This window comes from Apium graveolens, chromosome 5 (genome assembly GCF_009905375.1).
Source record: "Apium graveolens cultivar Ventura chromosome 5, ASM990537v1, whole genome shotgun sequence".
NCBI classification, from domain to species: Eukaryota; Viridiplantae; Streptophyta; class Magnoliopsida; order Apiales; family Apiaceae; genus Apium; species Apium graveolens.
The window spans coordinates 71,956,993-71,977,891 of NC_133651.1; the positions used below are offsets into that span (position 1 = coordinate 71,956,993).

At 34.2% G+C, this 20,899-nt stretch overlaps 3 protein-coding genes across 10 annotated transcripts; 1 reads left to right on the forward strand and 2 right to left on the reverse strand.

Annotated features, from left to right (window-relative positions):
* Positions 1-284: 284 nt before the first annotated feature.
* LOC141724161 (AT-hook motif nuclear-localized protein 1-like) lies at positions 285-5,406 on the forward strand. 4 transcript variants are annotated; one of them, XM_074526172.1, is made up of 6 exons: positions 285-466; positions 1,284-1,792; positions 2,132-2,199; positions 3,085-3,213; positions 4,576-4,743; positions 4,943-5,406. In XM_074526172.1, exons 2-6 carry the CDS (start codon positions 1,375-1,377, stop codon positions 5,216-5,218), a joined length of 1,059 nt encoding a protein of 352 aa, XP_074382273.1. In that variant the 5' UTR covers positions 285-466; positions 1,284-1,374; the 3' UTR covers positions 5,219-5,406. The 4 variants fall into 4 exon arrangements, with proteins under 4 accessions (XP_074382273.1, XP_074382271.1, XP_074382274.1 ...); XM_074526170.1 differs by having other exon boundaries at positions 1,319-1,792; XM_074526173.1 differs by lacking the exon at positions 3,085-3,213 and having other exon boundaries at positions 1,319-1,792.
* Positions 5,104-12,263, reverse strand: LOC141724162 (protein cornichon homolog 4-like). 5 transcript variants are annotated; one of them, XR_012576518.1, is made up of 6 exons: positions 12,070-12,262; positions 9,040-9,221; positions 8,176-8,298; positions 8,025-8,094; positions 6,349-6,588; positions 5,104-5,240 (listed from the first exon to the last, which is right to left on the reverse strand). XR_012576518.1 is itself a non-coding variant. In XM_074526175.1 (5 exons), the coding sequence occupies exons 1-4, from the start codon at positions 12,139-12,141 to the stop codon at positions 8,058-8,060; spliced, it is 414 nt and encodes a 137-aa protein (XP_074382276.1). In that variant the 5' UTR covers positions 12,142-12,262; the 3' UTR covers positions 6,268-6,577; positions 8,025-8,057. The 5 variants fall into 5 exon arrangements, 2 of the variants coding, with proteins under 2 accessions (XP_074382276.1, XP_074382275.1); XR_012576519.1 differs by lacking the exon at positions 5,104-5,240 and adding an exon at positions 6,800-6,881 and having other exon boundaries at positions 6,268-6,577; positions 12,070-12,263; XR_012576520.1 differs by lacking the exon at positions 5,104-5,240 and adding an exon at positions 6,800-6,881 and having other exon boundaries at positions 6,268-6,588; positions 12,070-12,263.
* Positions 12,264-12,672: 409 nt separating this feature from the next.
* On the reverse strand, positions 12,673-17,099 carry LOC141724163 (uncharacterized). Its single transcript, XM_074526176.1, has 6 exons — positions 16,735-17,099; positions 14,888-15,013; positions 13,735-13,813; positions 13,303-13,395; positions 13,114-13,227; positions 12,673-13,035 (listed from the first exon to the last, which is right to left on the reverse strand). Exons 1-6 carry the CDS (start codon positions 16,935-16,937, stop codon positions 12,982-12,984), a joined length of 669 nt encoding a protein of 222 aa, XP_074382277.1. The 5' UTR covers positions 16,938-17,099; the 3' UTR covers positions 12,673-12,981.
* Positions 17,100-20,899: the final 3,800 nt, after the last annotated feature.

Sequence of the window (20,899 nt, forward strand, 5' to 3'; positions counted from 1 at the left end):
ATATATTTCATAATAAATAAGGTAGATATATTAAATATTATTAAAATATTTAAATATTATTAAATATTATTAAAATATTTAAATATATCCAATTTTTATTTCGATTAATTTTTAATTTACCGATTAATCCCTAAGTACCTGAACCGAGTAGTATCTGTTACTAATTTTTACGACGAGGTTGGAAGTGGTAATTTTACTTATTTATTTTTATATTTTTGTTATTTACTGTATTATAGACTTATAGCTTGGACGTATGTACTTTCATTCATGGGCCTGTATCTGACTTTAGACTTGACAGAATCTTGTTTCTGTTACCTACGAAGAAGAAGCAAAAGAAAAAAAAAAAAAAAAAAAAAAAAAGAATCTTGGTTCTTGTACTTGGTAAAATAGTGTAAAGGGTTTAAAACACTTTCATCTGTCAAGGGTTGTTTGAAGGAGACTATTGTAGAGCAGCTCAGTTATTTTCGTAAGTTCCCTTTTTTTTAACAATTATTTATGTTCTTTTTTTTAGTGATAGTATAATGGGGTAATTTTAAGTACTCTTTTGGTTCTTTGTCTGATACAACGTTCTGATCTTCTATGTTCTGTCTTGATGTTATGTTTTTTTTAGCTGGCTTCTTGGTTCTTTATGAAGGCATGGTTAGTTAAGTAATATTAAGAATTAAGAAATAAGAAATGAGAACTGAAATTTGCAATTTTTTTGTTTGGAATAAATAACTAATTTGTTTTATGGATTACCACTTACCAGACAGTATAGTACAATTAGGGAGCAGGCAGTTCACATTTGTTTAGAGATTACTGTTTGTTTTAGGGACGAGATTATATTACATATTTTTTACGTTTCAAAATAGTAGTCAAATTATGATTCATACCATGAATAAGTCTACTGTTTCCGTTTCATATAGCTGCAAAACCTACAATTCTTTTAATAAATTTTCGAGAGTTCCCTTTAATTATATCTCCAAGATTAATTTTATTCCACCTAATATTATTCAATCAATGCAATAAAATACAGGTAGAAATGAATTTGTCTCAATGTTAAATATTCTTAGGATGTGTAATTATTTGAAAGTGTACTTTTTTGAGACGGAGAGAGAAATGATTTGAAGATGGTTTTTGATGTACTTTTTACCTGGTATTGAATCTTCCAATTAGCACTAATTCACCCATTTCACGTGTCTCTTGCTTTCTGGGTGATTTATGCTGCTATGATCTTCGTCAAAGTCTCCATTTTAATTATATGTGTCAAGAGAGTAAAAGTATTTTAACTAACTTCTGTGTAGGATTTGCCAAAATTTTACATGCAAACTCTTTGTAGGTTCTTTTCTTAAAATCTGTAAGAGCAAAATTCATATTCAGTGCTTAAGTAGAACTATGGAGTCGAAGGAAGATATCAAATTAGGAGTGACAGTTATGGCCGGTGAAGCTCCATCAAGCTATCACTTGGATCCAAAATCTGATAATTTTGCTCAGGTCACTAGATTGTCACAGACTTCTCTGCCGCTTGAATCAATTATAAATGGGAATATGGGAATGAAGAAGAGGGGTGGGCCTAGAAAGGATGGACCAGTGGCACAAACATTGTCAACATTGCAAGTTTCTAGTGCACCACCACCAGCCTTTTCTGGATTTTCCTATGAAAACCAGGCTACTTCATCAGCAATCTGTGCCTCCTCCAGTAATATCAGCAGTCCACATGCAACAGGTGTAGTCTCAGCTGAGAAGCCAAGGAAAGGGCGGCCAATTGGTTCACAGAACAAGCCACGACACAATGTAGGTTCAGAAAATATAGGTAATCGAGATGTCCATATATCTATTATGACAATATATTCAAAAGGTTTATAATTTGATTAGAAAATGGTTTTTTAAAAGATACTTGTTTTACCCATTTGTCATCTCTGTTTTCCCAATAATTTCACCTCTAGTACCCAAGTTACGCACTCTACAAGTAAACATCTATGGACACTCAAAACTTGTTGGGCCAAAACCATTCCATCTTTTTTCTTTTCGAGTCTGAAGCCAAAACTGTCTTTGGGGCAATTTAAGCCTTGGAGTCCAGTGTTATAGCTAGGCTGCTTAAAATTCTTTATTTGAATACATATACATAATTCTGGTAAGTTCTTCACTGTAGGTGAATTGATTGCTTGTACTTCAGGTGGAAGTTTCACACCTCACACAATTACTGTTAATGCTGGCGAGGTACGAGTCATTATTTTTACATTATTCTCCAGTAGATAATTTCTTGTTCCGGATATTATGTTGTTTTAGGTGACCCTCTCTCTCAAAACCATATAGCATCAAGGAAAACCACTAAACTGAACTAATACAATCTATACTTATCTTCAAATATTTAACAGTAGATCACCATAACATGCACATCAAGGGGCAAAAAACTTTCTAAGCAGAAACAATGAAGGTGTCCAAGTTATTTTGTGAGTATTGGGAGGATTTAAATATAAGCCTGCCCTAAAGAAATTATGGTACCAATCCATTTTTCCAAAAGCTTAAGATCCTGAGAAAACCCACTAAATCGATTTTTTGTACTCAACGTCGCCAAAACCTTAACATCCTTAGAAGAACCAATAAATAGATTGTGTACATCTAATATGTTATTCCACGTAGCAAGTAGAACGCCAAATTGAAGTAAAGACTATTCTAGAAGAGGAACCGGCTACTACTTACGATATATGTAATAATGTTTAGGTTCTTGGATGTATAGCCCGGTAACTTATATGCCAAAGTAAAATTATAATGCTCAATATCAGAGTAGCAGTGAATCTAAATGTAAACAATAGGAATGCAAATAGAAGCAAACTAGTAACTTGTCTGTTAGTATTTATATAGAAAAACAGGAACTCTAGATGTTACTTGAACCACTGTCCATTGTCCAACAAGCTCAAGTAATCAAAATTGCGGAAACATCTAAATCTGTAATTGGCTTAGGTCTATAGCCCACAGAATTGCAGGCCTTTGAAAATATGAAAGCACAAGACATCAGTACATTTGCAATTCAATATTTAATTTCTCCTTGCATTTGTTTGAATTTTTGATATTATTATAAGCTTACCAGGACCCCGTTTTCAGGACGTCACAAGAAAAATAACTGCATTATCTCAACAAGGGCCTCGCGCTGTTTGTGTAATTTCTGCAAATGGTATAGTTTCAAACGTAACACTTCGGCAATTATCATCTGGGGAAACTTATACTTATGAGGTATGGCTTATAATATATGGCTTATATATTTTTTTTACTGAAAATAATTTATCCAGTAACACTGATGACAACAGCAACTGAATATAAAGCCATTCCTTTAAAGATTTAGTAAATTATCATTCTTGTTTTTAATATCCTTTGACCAGAACTGCACTTTCTGAGAATAGCACCAAAACTATTTCTATCGCTAATAAGTTAATCAGAAAGTTAGGCATCATACAAATGCATCCTCATTTATAAATCTTGGTTCATTTGCAACATATAGTTGTTTTAATTGATGTTCAACCTGTGATTAATGTTAGGTCACACTTTCACTGTAGAGGGGGTGAATACAGTGTTTATTACAATCAAATCAAACTTCAAGAACTTATGTAACAGAAAACAAACTTTATTGAAACAATAAACTCTGTTACAATCTGGAACTGTTATCTCTCAGTGATGAACAAAATATCACGAGAGCTGCTAGAGTTATATTAAATAATATTCTCGATAATGATAACACTTCTAGTGTAAACCCTATGTCTGTGTTTATATACTACACAGTTACAAGATAATCGCTAATTGATATGGAATATAATTCTGCTTCCTAAAATATATCAATCAGATATCTTCTATTCCAAGTATTCCATTCTTCACGGAATTCCTTCTTCATGCATATCTCTTCTTATGTTTATCTTGATCTTCTTAACTTTAATCAGCTACTGTCCTTATCTGATCGTCCTTCAGCACTTAAGTTCTGATATCTATCTCCTGATGCTTATCTCCTGATAACATAAGTACTGATATCCCTTAAGTTCTGACTTCCAGTATAAGTACTGATCAGTTAAGTACTGATTTGTCCTGTTCAAATAAGATCTGAAATCTAAACATAAAACATATTAGCCATGACATTATCAAATATATCTAACAATTAACATATCCTGAATGAATGTATCGTTAATTTATTCAGCCATGCAACCTGCATCTACCTCAATTTGATTGCCATTTATTGTTTCTGACAAAGTTCTCGATAGTTGTTAATCTCAAGATGCTTTTCAAATCAAAAGGTTCTGTTTATACTGTAATCTGTTATTTCCTCCTAAAGGGTGCCACATTAAGGGAAATATTGTCCAAGAAAAGATGCCTAAAGAAGTGTTTATGGAAATTCAGGGAGTCGGGACTCAGGGCCACACAGGCCCACATTAAAACTGAGAGTACAAAAATTCCTCATATTTTAAACTTTTCTATATTTCACAAGTTTAATTACTTTGTTTCTATGCAAATAATTCTTTTTAATGCGCAGCACATACCCCTGTTTTCTCTTCAAGTGTCAAATCTTGACTATATAGGAAACCTGATCTTTTTCCTCCAATTCTTCTGCAGGGCATGTTTGATATACTGAGTTTATCAGGATCCTTCACACCTGCTACGATATCTGGAGTAGCCAGCAGCAGCAGAGTAGGCAGCATGAGCATAACTTTAGCCCAGCCTGATGGTCATGTTGTTGGGGGCTTGCTCGCAGGGTTGCTAATAGCTGCTAGTCATGTACAGGTAAAGCTATTTTCATGCTCAATTTTCAGCAGCTTGTAGTCCTAGTTACTTTACTTTTATTACTTGCATGTTTATTTTCTGCTGGTTCTTTTTAGAAAAAATGTTCAGCTAGTCTATAACCATCGTGTACTAGTGTACATATACTTGGTTAATATTATTTTTAGCAGTATTTTCTGATTTCCATTAAAAAAATTATCAGGTGGTCGTCACCAGTTTCCTGCCAATCAACCATAATATCGAGAAGCCTAAAAAGCATAGGTATGAACATACACTAGCCAGATCTGCAACAGGCTCTGTAACTAGTCTTCCCCTGAAGATGGAGCAAAATGACTTGAGTCCAGTTGTTCCAAACTACGCTGATAATCACAATGGCGCACTTCCTCCTATGTACCAGATATCAAAATGGCCTAAAATTCCCATGATACAAGATTCAAGGAAGTCTACGGACATCAACATATCTTTGCAGGAAGAGTGATGTTTCCTTGTCTTTAGACATGCTGCCATTTGTAATTACAAAAGTAGATTAACAATCTGGGTAGTCTAATTAGTAGTGTAGGATTGACTCAGCAGCTTGGTGTCCCAAAAATTATCTTTTTCATACATGTTTAAACTGTATTTCTACGCTGTTGCATGTATGGAAGCGCAGAACTCTGACTTCTAGTATCACTTTATCAGTTTATCTTCTTATGTGATAACCAGGTTGAGAATTCAAAACATGCAACCACTCCCTTTACGAGAGGCTAGGGTGTGGGTTCGAAACATGCAGAGATGTGTGAGCTCTTTTTTATATAATACAAAGACCTAAAGTAACTTTTATGGTATATATATATATATATATATATATATATAGGGCTGAGCATTCGGTCGGTTCGGTCAGAAATCGAACCGAACCGAAAACCAAAGTGATAATTTTTTCCTAACCGAACCAAACTTATGCACAAACCGAACCGAAAACCGAACCGAATTATTTCGGTTAATTCGGTTCGGTTTCTGAAAACCGAAATATTTAAAATTTTGTCAAAATAATTTAAATTGAAAACAAAAAATAATCTGAAATATTAAAAGAATAGATATTATATTATATCATATATGTAAAAAATTTAAGATACATACATTCACCAATTGAAGATACATACAGTCTATTTTTTTGTTTATATTTATTATATTATATTATATACATATAAATAAATATATAATTCAAAAATATATATATTTAGATTTCGGTTATTTCGGTTAAACCAAATTAATTTTTAGATTAACCGAACCGAACCAATATTATTTCGGTTAAAATCGAAAAACCGAATTAACCAAAAATTTTGGAAAAATTCAAACCAAACTGAACCGAAATTATACGGTTCGGTTCGGTTTTTCGGTTTCGGTTTCGGTTTTGCTCACCCCTATATATATATAAAGAAAACACACACCCTTTGGCTGATTCTGTTCATGTATTGCTGTTAATGTTACTAGATATTGAACATAAAACAAAAATAATAACTTGAAAGTGTAACATGTCACAAGATGAGATGGACACAATCATTATATTTGCATTTTGTATACTATTCACATTATCTTTAACTTACAAAAGAAGTAAATGAAAGTAATCACCTCTGCCCAGTACTCCTAATGCTATTTCTCCAGAAAAGGAATAAGGCTCAGTGTGCCTAACAGAAGATTAGAATTCACGATTTCAGCTCTTCCGGGAATTTGTAAGAGACTGAACCCAGTCCGACCAACTTTTGCTTTTGACATACAACTATACAAGGTTCAACTACACAGAAGTAACACTTAGAAGTCCGGATCGTCTTGAAGCCAACCATGTTGTCATCGGTCGAATCTGAAATGAAACTTGGAAACAAGAATAGTTAAGTTAATGTGTATTTTAAATTATAAATGGTTGAAGTATATTCTGAACTAGAACTCGGAACTACATGACAATTTATGTAGTCATTCTGCATGACTACACTAGACAACAGTGAACAAAGACTTTTCTGTAGTTATAATCCATCGGCATAAAGGAATTATTTTTTTTGCGGGCTAGTTTAAGCAAACATTATACCTTCAAGAAATTGCTAAGCAATACAAATCCTTGTTTATAGTGAACGATACACCATAAGGATATTGAGAAACAATACAGATCCCTACAATACAAAATTTCATATTGTATCAGTTTCTTCAAGGAAAAAATGCAATACGCCATTTTGTTTCGCTAACAAAATCGTAGTCCAACCATCTGTGGAAACAACATGCACAGTGAATATTCACAATCTGGTTACAAGGTTGCCTTTTAAAACTTTTTTAATTGTTCTCACAGAGGGATTCTTGGGACAGTTTATTCTGTCTCAGCTAATAAAATGAGAGTCAACTGGTAGGTCACATTATTCTCAATTCTTGACCTTATGAAAGACAACTCCACTTTCCCATCAGCGAACACTATATTTTACATCATATCATGTACCATGTTTCACCTTATATACTAAAATAGCAGATGCTACGAATTTCAGCTTGTAAAATAAAATTTAGAGTTATTTGCAAATCGCATCCCCCTGGTTTGGCCCCAATGCATTTTTTACCTATACTTTATATAACTGCACTTTGCATCCCCTTACTATTTTCGGCGCAATAAATTGCACCCTTTTCGCTAAATTTATTAAAATTCTCAGGGGTATTTTAGGAAATTTAAATATTCAATTATAATTAGATCATTATTTAAGCTTTTTGACCTTCTAAATGATACTTTTCAAAAAAAATTAAAGAACAGAAGTCGTTGAATTTTTTTTTTCAAAACAATAACATTCAAAATTATCAAAAAATTTAGGAAGCCCAAATGAAATAAAATCTAGACTTAATGAATTTATTAAATAGAATTATAAAAAAAATATTTCAATTCTGAACCTTTTTATTTCGAGAAAATCTTTTCATTCTCTACAACTTTCGTTCTTTAAATTTTTTCAGAATGTATCGTTTAGAGGGTCAAAAACCTTAAATAAATATCTGAAAATAATTTAATATTTTAATTTCCTAAAATACCCCTGAAAATTTTAACAAAATTAAAGAAAATGGTGCAATTTGTCGTGCCGAAAATAATAAAGGGATGCAAAGTGCAGTTATATAAAGTATAGGTAAAAAATGCATTTGGGCCAAAGCACGGGGATGCATATTGCAAATAACTCTAAAATTTATAGTCTATATCACGGGATTCAACTTGAAATACCAGTCAAATATATCCAACTTTTTTAAATGGGATCACATGCGTGTACCAAACTTTGATAAAAATGTACTACCTGATAGCAAAAACATCCGCTAGAAGAAACCTATCACATTTCCTCTTCATCAAGAATGCTCCAAATCATCCTAACATAATATAAATAATAAATAGTTAATATTTATTACATTAGCAGTGTGCTGAGCTGCACTATGCTTTTCAGTTCATACCAGAATATTGATAAGATGACAAGACATGCAAGATATGCAAGCTTGCATATTCTTTGCATCTTCTGCCACTTTAATTGGTTAAAAATCTCAGTTACGTCCACAAGGTGTTGTCGTTCAGTGTACCTGTTCACAGAGTTCCGCTGAATTAACTATTCATACCAGCAGCAATTGTTTTACGATACTCACTCACACAGCATGATTAGATTTTGACATTTTCAAGGCAAATGAATCATGGCTTCCTATCAAGGGAAATGAATCATGTAAAATCCTATCCTGATCACAGAAATTGTACTATCTTCCTAAATTCTGATATATATATTATCATCTATTCAGATAAACCACTATCTGCATAGATAAAAGATTTTCATGTGGAAAAAATGAAGCATATTGCATTTGAACAAGACAATTAGCAAAAGCTTCACATAATTGTAAGGTTTTTATTTCCAGGCAAGATACTGATGGCTACTATAGAGTGTTACCACTTCTCAGCTCAAATGTACATATAACATAGACATATGCTTTAAATTGGTTTCACATATAATCTCATGCAAGGTTGCAAGGATTTTCGATATTATGATTGAATTGAGATAGAAAACAATATTTATACTATCATTAGTTATACACCATAGTATTTAAGTAAGATGTTGAGATCATGGTGAATTCGATCTAGTAAATTCACAAGGCTGAAATAGCTTAATATGTGAAGTACAATTGCAAAGACGGAAGATATTTCAACATGTTATAATGTTGTAAAAAAGTCTCATTTATGTCAAACATGATTATTAAGTAATATTTCTTCTGGCTTGTACTTTTTAGTTTTTTACAAGAATTTTGACACAACTACACAATCATGCCTGAACTTACAATGTCGCATTGTAATATACATAGGGAAGGCACAGCAGGAACATGAGCCAATGTCCAGACAAGAGATGGAGTACACATAAACTTCCATGAGATAGAAACTCCAGCATAATAACTTGGTTAATTTTTGTTGCTAAATCATACGGATTTATAAAATCAAGCTCTAGATCTGCCAAGCACATCAGCTGCAATACAAATTTCCATATGAGAAATCATTAAGGCAAGAAATTCAGATTATACGATAACAAATAAATTAAGTTCTTAATGAAGGTTTCATGTTAACTTTAGTATGAGCACCGTCCGGATGAGATGTTACAACTTAATTGTATTTTTTCTTTATCATTATCACAACCTCACATTGTAAAGAGAAAGATTAGAGTTCCTACCTTACTAGGAAAATTATATCATCTATGAAATTTTTGCTTTATTAAATTTTACGGTATATGAATCTTGTAATTTGCAATACCATATAATTGGGGAAAAGAAAGGTTCCCGGCCAATCCTTTTTAATAAAAAAGTTTCAAGTTTACATTCCAATTTTCAAATTAGTTCCACAGTCTCATGCCGGAAACCTTCTCGTAGCTTGCAAATTAGTTAAATTAGCTAATGGAAGTTCTACATAGCTGATTATCTGCTCTACCCTGTTGAAATATTGTGCAAATTTCTGGAAGGTTCTAGAAAGATTGTGAAGGCATCATGAAAGTACTAGACTTGTTAAGATATATTATGTATTAGAAGGTTCTTGAATATGTACTTGAAATTAATAACCATCTAGAATATTCTACTAGGCTCATGCACTTAATAATCATCTAGAAAATTCTGTTCTAGAAAATTCTGCTGCTACTATAAATTGTACTCTGCAGATTTGTATCATTAAGAACTCAGAAATCAGATTAAATTCAGAAATAATTCCCTTGTTCTCTCCTCTGTTAAACAGCAGTGTGTGTGTGTTTTCTGTGCATTTTCTGCCTAGTTCTTAAGTCTGATCTTGGGCTGCAGTTAAGTGTGTCTACTGCATATAGAAGAGAGTGTTCCTAATTCTCTCAACTTGGTATCAGAGCTGTGTATATAAATAAATTGAAAGATGAACTCGCTATTCGGTTTGAGATGAAAAATTTGGGAGAACTAAAGCACTTTCTTGGATTGGAGATATCAAGGTGCAAGGAAGGTATCCTTGTTTCTCAGGGTCAATATGCTAAAAAGATCCTTGAGAAATTCAAGATGATTAATTGCAGACCAGCACCCACTCCAATGGAGCAAAATCTGAAGTTGAAAGCTAATATTGGGAAAGAGCTAAAAAATGTAAGGACATATCGCACTTTGGTTGGAAGCTTAACATATTTGACAATTACAAGGCCCGATATTTCTTTTTCGGTTAGAGTTGTTATTCAATTCATGCAAAAGCCAAGGAAGCCACATTTGGATGCAGCTAATAGGATACTTCGCTATCTTAAGCACACAATGAATTATGGGCTGATGTATAAAGAAGGCGCGGAGATTTTACTTAGTGGATTCACCGATGCAGATTGGGCAGGTGATCCGTCATCAAGAAGATCTACTTCCGGCTATACCTTTGACCTAGGTTCTGCTGCAATCTCATGGTGCAGCAAGAAGCAAGCTACTGTTGCATTATCAAGTACAGAGGCAGAATATAATGTTGCGACACTTGCCGCACAAGAGTGTGTATGGTTAACGAGACTGCTCAAGGACATTTCTCATTCTAAAATGGAAGCAGTGAAGCTATATTGTGATAATATTGTGATAATATGAGTTCGATTCGTCTAGCTTCAAATCCAATATTTCACGCAAGAACTAAGCACATCGAAGTTCACTATCATTTCATATGAGAGAAGGTGCTGAAAAATGAGATTGATCTTATCAAAGTGGATACCAATGAACAACTTGCTGATATAGTTACGAAGGCTTTACCTAAGGCGAAGTTTGAGTTTCTTAGAGCCCAACTTGGTTTAGTACCCGAAGTTCACACAAAAGGGGAGTGTTGAAATATTGTGCAAACTTCTGGAAGGTTCTAGAAAGATTGTGAAGGCATCATGAAAGTACTAGAATTGTTAAGATAAATCATGTATTAGAAGGTTCTTGAATATGTACTTGAAATTAATAACCATCTAGAATATTCTACTAGGCTCATGCACTTAATAATCATCTAGAAAATTCTGTTCTAGAAAATTCTGCTGCTACTATAAATTGTACTCTGCAGATTTGTATCATTAAGAACTCAGAAATCAGATTATATTCAGAAATAATTCCCTTGTTCTCTCCTGTGTTAAACAGCAGTGTGTGTGTGTTTTCTGTGCATTTTCTGCCTAGTTCTTAAGTCTGATCTTGGGCTGCAGTTAAGTGTGTGTGTCTACTGCATATAGAAGAGTGTTCCTAATTCTCTCAACTTACCCATGAAAAATATTTTTATTGCAATTTTGTGCATGAGTGCAGTCACAACATAGCCTCAAATCTCCAACTACACTTTGTTGGGCTAGTGTTTCCGGTACAGTATCCTCTCCACACACAAGTTCTACAATGGAGTCTTGTAGTTGTAGATGACTATGATAATCAAAACAGATATATATAATCTACGATGCTAATCACATTATTTAAACGAACTCAACAACGGATAATTCATAAAATCAAGTATAGCGTATCGAACTGTTCCAAGTTCCACTGTTTCCAAATTCCTATATTGTCAATTTCAGCCTAATTATTTTCTAAGGTTTCGGAACATTAACAAAATCTCATTTTCAACAACCTTACCCATTTATAATATCTGTAATCAATGCCAGCAAGTACTAAACATGAGTTGTCTTCAAAATGATATAAATATAGTTATATCTACATAAAAGGACAAAACTTCATTGTAATTTTGCAAAAAACCCACAAATTCCAACTCAAATAAATAATACAATATAACACACTCGCAATTAAAAAGAAAGACTCATAATTTTTACATACATACATACATAAAGATATAGAGAGTATGTGTGTGTGTTTTGATTGAATGGGGTAAAAATAAAAGCATACCTGATAAAGAACAATACCAAGAGTAGTAACAAGGATAAAGAAGGAAAGTAGCCATGAAAGCAGATCTGCCATGGCCCCTTTTTAAATCCCTTCTTGTTTGTCACTCAATCGTTGAATACTACGAATCTTCAAGCTCATTCATAAATATTTAATATTCAACATAATTTCCTAAAATATAATTTCTTCATTAAAATCAAATATAAGAAAGTTTATTTTTTTTTAAACTTATTCTATGTATTTTATCCTTTTTATAATCTAGAGTACATGCACTTATGCAGAAAATTTAAAAGTAAATATTTTTTGTTCGGCTTTAATTTATAAGTTGATAATATATTAAATATTGTTTTTGAGAGAGAAAAATTGGAACAAGAGATTTACTCGAAGGTAGCAATCTTTTTGTGTGGAAAATACAGATCTTACTTTAACAAATGAAACTACAAAATTAAAGAGTATATAAATATAAGCATTTTGCCATTAAACTTGCAAATTTGTCAAATTAATGTATTATTATGAGTATTGAGTACTAAGATATTTTCTGGCTGAATGCTTTCTTTTGCACACCAGTAACTGAACAAAGAAAGAGACGTCGGCAACTTTAACAAAAAAACAGACAAGTGAAAGCCAGTCTCATAACCAGGGCAATGGCTACATGTATCAGTATCATTCAAGGGATTTTGTACGAAATAATCATGTGTGTACTCATGACATTGAAGATTCATACACTGTGCTAATCTAATACGGATCTTCTTTGCGCAAATTAGATATAGGGACAAATAAAATCTCGGTATATTCATTCCCGTACATGAAAATTGTAGGATTTCTAGAAAGATAAATTTTTAGATTATTAAGAACGATATTTCTTCTGTTGAGTTTCACTGTATGTGGAACTCTTCTTGGCAACTAAAGCTGACATCAGAAGCTATCTTCTGAAGACCATCCTTTCTTCTCTAGTTCTACCCGCAAAGCCTGACAGAAAAAAAAAAAAACTTTTAGCTTGCTGTCACAGAAATACAAACATGTCAAGAGTAATTGTTTAATGCTTGCCTTAATTCTCTTCTTGTTCACATCAAAATCAGAGTTCCCCAGGCGTGATGCTGATCGATATTGTACTATTGATTTCTTGCCAGGCGGGAACCAAAACTCAACATCATCCACAAACTGATAATTATTAACAATGTACGGTCATCAAGTTGGTTTTTAATCAAACAGAAATTAATCTTTCTGATAAATTACCCCCAAAATAGGGCTTTCATACTCCACACGAACATAGTCATCTTTCTGCTCCATAATTCGAGGAGTGAACTTGTCTTGTTTTGTTGATTTTATCTGCAATGATATAAATGGAGTTCACTGTAAATAAAGAGCTATTTCTAGTCTCTTCAAATGTTGATATTCTCCACAAAATGAATCGGATCACAAATTAATTATCACAGAGCTTTATAGCTAAAGTGGCTGGAATCCTAGGCATTTGGAAATTGATTACAAAGTATTTTTTTATCTTTTAACGGACAAATCTGATATTGCCAGACCATTTTTAGCTGACAAGTTTTTTGTGGACAAAGAAAATTCGTTAAGAAAATTAAAATAGGCATTTCCCAAAATTTTCTAGTATCAGTGCACTATAAAAACCTATGCCAAATACTGTCTTTTGTGAGAATTTCGTACCACTTGCAGCAGCTCCTCCATTGCTGCTGCTTCAGAAACAGGATTCTTACTCCCACGCCCTTCTTCTGGGTTGTAATTCCTGTAATTATCATGCAGCATATTAACATTTGACTTCAATCTTGATCAAATTATTATCTTGATTTCCTCTTAAACAATACTTAAAAATATCTTCCCTCTGGAAAAAAAACTTCAAAATATCACTTGTTTTCTAGTTCCAATGTAGCTAGATTCTCAACAATATCAATGTGGGTTCATATCAGTGCAAGTACTTTAATGGTTGACTATACATGATCAACATATCAAGTACTTCATTATAAATGAAAATAACTTACATACGACGGCTTTAAATTTAATAAGCGATAGCCTGCTGCATAGTGTGTTGACCTTCTGGATACTATGCAACACTTCATTCATGATTAATTATTATGCAGCTCTTACATTCTTTTTAAGGTCAATTTTAACACAAATTCAACCCTACTTTTACGCATAGCTCATCCTATCACGGACACCGGTTTTGAGACGGTACCAGAGTAAAACACTCAGATATAAACTCAAGCTTGAGCTTTGTTAAATAGTCAAACCAAGCCACATACGTGAGAAACAAAATTTTCTGCACAAGCTCGACCTTTGTTAAATAGCCTAGCATGTTTAAAGGGAGCGGAGCATACACACAAAAAATTTGGTTCATTTACATCCCTACACTTAGCAGTCAAGTTGATATCCCATGAGCAATTTTGATGTTGTTGTCCTAATCTTTCTATGCTTATTTGTACGCTAACTTGCTACTTCTTTTAAATGAGTTGGCCTTTTACCTTGTATTTTTATTTACAAAACCAAAACAAATATCTATTCTGGCATTCAAGAACCAGTTATTTTATGTCATTCCTTAGTTCCATTTGTCACATGGGTAGTGGCAGGAATGCCCCTTGAGTATTATTCTGGTGTATTTTTTTTTCAAAGTAAATTAATTCATAGATTTGGATAGCAGGATAAGTATGCATCTTTTTTATGTGTTGCGCCATAAAAATAAGTAAATAACTAAATGTCTCAAGTGGAAGCTACCCGAATATACTAGTACACAGGTAAAGCAGCATAATTTACTAGGATTTTACTCTCTTAATATTTGGAAGATATGAAGAGGGATGGAACTTACCAAGGCGGGGCATAGTGAGTGTAATTGCTCATATTTTCTGAAGTTGAAATGCAATTATTTGTGGCAGGGCACAATGCCAGTGCCGGAGGATTTTTCTGTACACCAAGGTAATCTGGTTTTGTTCCACTGCATTTAAACAACAAATTGAAAAAACAGCAAATTGAACTGACAATGCAACTAATTATGAATGTGTAACATAAATAAATAACATTTTATTCTTCCATACCATTGGATCTTGAATTCACTCTACTCCTACAGTATCAAATGGCACAAACTTGACTTGAAGGACAATTATTTGAAAAAAAAAATTGCAACTTTGGTGAGAGTGCGATGCATTTCATAGAAGAACATAGAGCAACAGAATGAGGCAAGGCCACGCTCAATTGGGAAATTATACATGTGTACCCAAATGAGAGGAACAATGGCACCGAGTCCTCAAATTAAGAGGCTGTTTTCCGATAAACAGAATAAAATAAATGTTACACGGAATCAACAGGCAATAGATTATAATAAAGTTGTTTAGTTGGTTAAAGGAACAGATTAGTCCATTCCCTTAACCCATTCCGTCCATTCTTACAAAATGTCTAAAGTTTAATTTCATGGACAGTTCAAATTCTAGACTCATCTTCTACAAACTACATCTTTTTATGTCACCATTTTAGACCATTTTCTCTAACAATATTTGTTCAATCTTTTTACATAATTCTTCACCATTACTAATTACTGAACGATATTTCAATTTTTCACAACATACATTTATACATTCTGTGCATCATTCACTGCTTTTCTTTTCATTGCTTTCGGAACACATTCTTAAATTACATTACATTAAACCCAGCCTTTCTAATTTCGCAGCACAGCAGTTCAAATATTGCAAGCATACTATTAAACTTCTGACAATGCATTCAGATTATTAAGCAATAAAATTTGGAAAACAAGATCTCGAAAATGCCAACCACATTTCAAAATAAAAACAGAACATACATAAATCTGTAGACATCATTACATTCTCGAAACAAACTAAACAAATCCAAACTCCATTTCCGCTACCAAGACGCTTTCTTAACCCCCATCAAAGCTCCTTTATTTGCTAACCCCCGAAAAACAATTCTCGACATTCGAAACAACTGATACACACCACGAGGCCTTCCCGTAATGACACACCGGTTCCTCACTCTAGCAAATGAACTGTTTCTCGGTAACTTAGATAACTTATAACGATGCTTTTCACGAATCTCACTCGAAAGCTCGGGGTCTTTACAAAACGCTTTGTACAGCTTTCGCCTTAATTCATACTTAGCAGCTAGTACTCTCCGGTGGTGATCTTGTATGTTGCGCTTCTCCGAGACGGTGGAGAATTGGGGGTGTGAGATCGGGTGACGTGGGCGGAGAAATGATGACGTCAGATGGGAGTGAAAGGTACCGAGGGAATTGAAGGGGGCGGTGGTGATTTGAGTGGCTCGTTTGAGGAGTGAATTCATGATTCCAGAGAAATGAGGAGAGAGAGAGAGAGAGAGAGAGATTTGGTAGAGAGATGGGGGGATCGGCTGTGTGTCAAGTGGTGGGGGCTGCTGGAAAATGAGAGATGTTTGTAGGGTTAGTTGGAATCGTTGGATTATTTTTAATCCAACAGTGAATAAGGGGTGAAGAAAGTTATGGGCCTTGTTTTGTATTGGGCTGGACTGGACTCAATCCACAAACAAAACAAACAGAAGTCTGTGTAATTATAGGACAAAAATCGTTTTTGCAGCACCAGAAGAAAAGGGTCATGCAAATTTAATTATCTTCACACTAAAAACAGCCTGCAAATAAAGATGCAAGTGAAGAGAGTATGAGGAAGAAAGAACCTGAACTGGAAGATGGCTCCAAGAAGTGCAATCTCACTGCTTCTCAATATGACTTCTCTTCTACCCACATGGCTGCAACCTTTATCAGTCATGTTTTGGTTGTTGTGATGAGATACAATTGATGGAAACAAGCAAAAAAGCTTGATGCTTCTTCTCATTTCACTCTTGTAGTAACTTGATGACACTGTCATTTTTATATCCATAAGTGTGGTTGTACAATAAAATGGTGTAAAAACTAAAGAAAAAGGAGAATTCTGTTATGGGAGATTTCAGAAAAGGCCCTTCTATCGCTTGTGGTGTGTATTGAGTTGAGTGTGCTAAAATTATTCATTTATCTCTTGTTTTAAGTATGGTGTCCAGTGTGCTGTAATTTTCATCGAGTTTATCAATTTACTTTTTTTAATATCAAGGATGATGGTCATAAGATGAAACAGATTTAACCTAGATTTATACTTTGTTTTTTTTAAAAAAAAACTAGACTTTTTTTGTAATAATAGATTAAATTCTGTGGAACCACATATCAAGTCAACAAATTTTGACAATGAATTCTTACTCCTATGCACATAGGAAGATTGACTTTCTCGAGCTACAAGTTGATAACCACTCCATCAAATGCCAGCTACATTCTGTTCTCTTCTTTAATCATATTCATCTGGCTACCAGAAGATAACGACGCAAAAGGCTAAACAAAATTAAGAAAATTGCGAAAATATGGGCGATGCATTTGTAGCTGAACTAGCTAGTGCACTGGTGCGCAAGCTTGTTTCACTCGCAACTCAACAAGTTATGCAGGCATGGAATCTTTATAATGATCTGATGAAAGGTTGGAATTTATTGATGTTCTCTTGTATGATGTTGTTTTCAAGAACTACACATGTCTGCTGCCAAGAACTGGTTCAACAAACTTCAAGCTGTAGCTCAGGTAGCTGATGTTTTTTTTCCGATGAAGCTACTAGAAGAAAAGTGGAGGATAAGTAAATGACTTTTTTATTCCTTCCAAAAATAAAAGATTATATTGTTTCAAGGTGGTTCACAAGATCAAATATATTCATACCTCCTTTGACAAAATTTGTAAATATGCCGGAGATATTGGACTTAAGCCAATAGAACATTTAAGTTCTAGTGTGCATCATAGAGATATCCAAAATACTCCACCCTTTGAAGACGAGTCACAAATAGTAGGAAGAGATAAGGATATGTCATATTTAGTCCAAACTGTATGCAAAAATCATGAGCAGGATTTACAAGTCATTGCGGTAGTAGGGATGGGAGGTCAAGGCAAGACAACCCTTGCTCGTATGGTTTACAATACCAATAATGTAATTAAGATGTTTACGAAGAGGATGTGGATCAGTGTGTCATATGATTTTGATTTCATGAAGCTACTTAAAAACATGGTAACATCACTCACTTCGACCACTTCTGAGTTGGAAAATACAGGAGGACTGATTAAAAATCTCCAGAAGTATTTATGGGTGAAAAGTTTTTACTAGTACTAGATGATGTCTGGAATGAAAAACCAGAGGAGTGGGATAACTTGAGGAATTCTTTGGTTGCAGTTGGCGGGGCTAGAGGAAGCAATATTGTAGTTACTACTCGTAAACATGATGTCAATGATGCTATGCAATGTTGTGTTTCTTATCAGCTGGAGAAACTATCAGAGGAATGTAGCTGGGCCTTGTTCAAGAAAAGAGCATTTTCCGATGGAGGAGTTTTAGAGACAGAGACATTTGCGGGCTTGGGGAGACGAATGGTGGAGAGGTGTGGTGGCCTGCCTTTGGCAATAAAAACACTCGGGGGTTTGCTGCACTCTAAGAAATCTGAGCAAGAGTGGTTGCTTATGGACAATAGTGAAATTTGGAAATCAAAAGGTGTATTTGTTACTAGATACTATATTCAGGGGCTCGTATGGTTGGTGACATGTTACCTTACCTCAAACACTTGAGTGTTTTAATTTTGAATGCTAATAATGTTACTAGAGAGTTGCCAAGATCGTTGCGGAAGCTGAAGTACCTTAAATATCTCGACATCTCTTGTTTTTCTTACAAATTTCCTAATTACATAACAGAATTATACAATTTGCAGACTTTGAGAGTTTGGAAACTGGAAGAGCTCCAAAAAAATTCTGCAACTTAAATAAGTTAAGACATCTTGTTGTTGAGAATAAATAGATGAAAAGGGGTCGTAGAACTCGATGCATATTTGCTGTGATACAAAGGCTAACTTGTTTGCACACTCTACCGCATTTTGCGGCGACTCGAGATCAAAATTGTCTCATTGGACGATTGGGAGGGCTAAGCAAGCTTAGAGGTAAATTTGATCTTTATGGTCATAGTGACGTGGAAAATATGGAAGAAGCTAGCAAGGCAAAGCCTGATACAAAGTTTAATATTGAGCATTTACTCTTGAATTGGAGCAACAATGTTTATGAATGGGAAGACAGAGATTTCAACCACAAAGATGTGATGGAAGGATTAAAGCCCAGCCCAAATCTGAAAGAATTGACAATTGACTACTTTAGTGAAAATCACATTGAAAAATTGCAAAACATGTGAAACTTTATTGTCACTGTGTCACCTTCCTAAACTGAGAGAGATGAAGATAAATGGGCTGAGCTAGGAAGCAGGGTTTTTCCGGTAAGCCAACGAATCCCCGTATCCCACGCACCCCCGTTTCGGATACTCGACAACCTAATATCCCTGTTTCCGTAAGCAAATTAAGTACATACTTTCTTTGAGAAAGTACAATCGCCTTATCAGATCGAGGAACCTCAATATCAAGAAAATATTTCGAGAGATCCAAATCTTTAATTTCAAACTCCATACTGAGTCATTTTTTAGTAGCACAATTTCTTTTGTATCATCCCCAGTAATAATAATATCATCAACATAGACGGCTAAAATAGTAACCCGGTCATTTATATGCATTTAGAAAATAGTGTGATCACCATTGCACTGCTTATATCCCATTCTAAGGACAATATGCCGAAATTAATCAAAGCATTCCCTTGGTGATTGTTTAAGCCCATACAGAGTTTTCTTCATCATGCATACCATTCCAATCGTCTTCATAGTGCCAAAGCCGGTGGAATCTCCGAATAGACTTCTTTTTGCAAGTCTCCATGTAAAAAAGTATTCTTAACATTGATATAAGGGCCATCTAAAATTTACAGCACATGAAATTAACAATATCACCGAGCTCATCTTAGCCACCAGTGCAAATATTTCGTCATAGTCTATTCCATAATGTTTGATTATAACCTTTCGCCACCAACCTTACCTTATACCGTTCCACTTTACCTTCGGGGACTTGCTTGACAGAAAAAATTCACTTGCATCCAACTACAGTTTTTTCTTTTGGACGACGAACAAACTCCTAAGTTTTATTTTTTTCCAATGCACTAAGCTCCTCATGCATTATTCCAAGACATTTTGGATCATGCTTTGCTTCTTGTCAATTTCTGGGTATAGACACTGATTGTAATGATGCAATAAATGTTTTGTATGCAGGTGTGATGAATATTTATGATACATAATTAGATATATCTTGATCAAAGCCGTACCTAACTGGAGGTTTTCCAACGATAGCTCTAGGCTCTCTACGAACAACAATAGGAATAGATACATTCATAATAGGAGATTCGTTACCATTTATTCCGGGAGACAATGATAAAGAACTTCGAGAGGGACCATCAGAGACATTTGGGATAACATGTTGCCTGGAATGTGATATTTCTCTTGCTCCTGTGTCATCTTCGACTTGTGGTGTGGATTGTAATATTTCTCTTATCTCTTCCTGTACTCTAGTTTTTTGTCTTCTGCTATACACTTTCAATTTTGTATCAACAATCTTCTTTTTTTCTCCTCCTAGAACCTTCTCTCCTTCTTCTCCTAGCACATTTACTTCTTTCATTGGACATATTATAATTATTCCGACAATAACTTTATTTGAACCTTGCATCGTTCCATCTCGAACACTTTCATGAGAGTTCTCCTCCTTTCTACTGTTATTTCTAATAACATGAGAATCTTTTAGTTGTGCAAGAGGTTGTGTCTTCTTTCCATAAAATGGTTCTTTCTCCTTAAAGGTGACATCCATACTTACAAATACTCGCTTCTCGGATGGACACCAACATCGATAACCTTTCTCGGTACCTGAATATCCC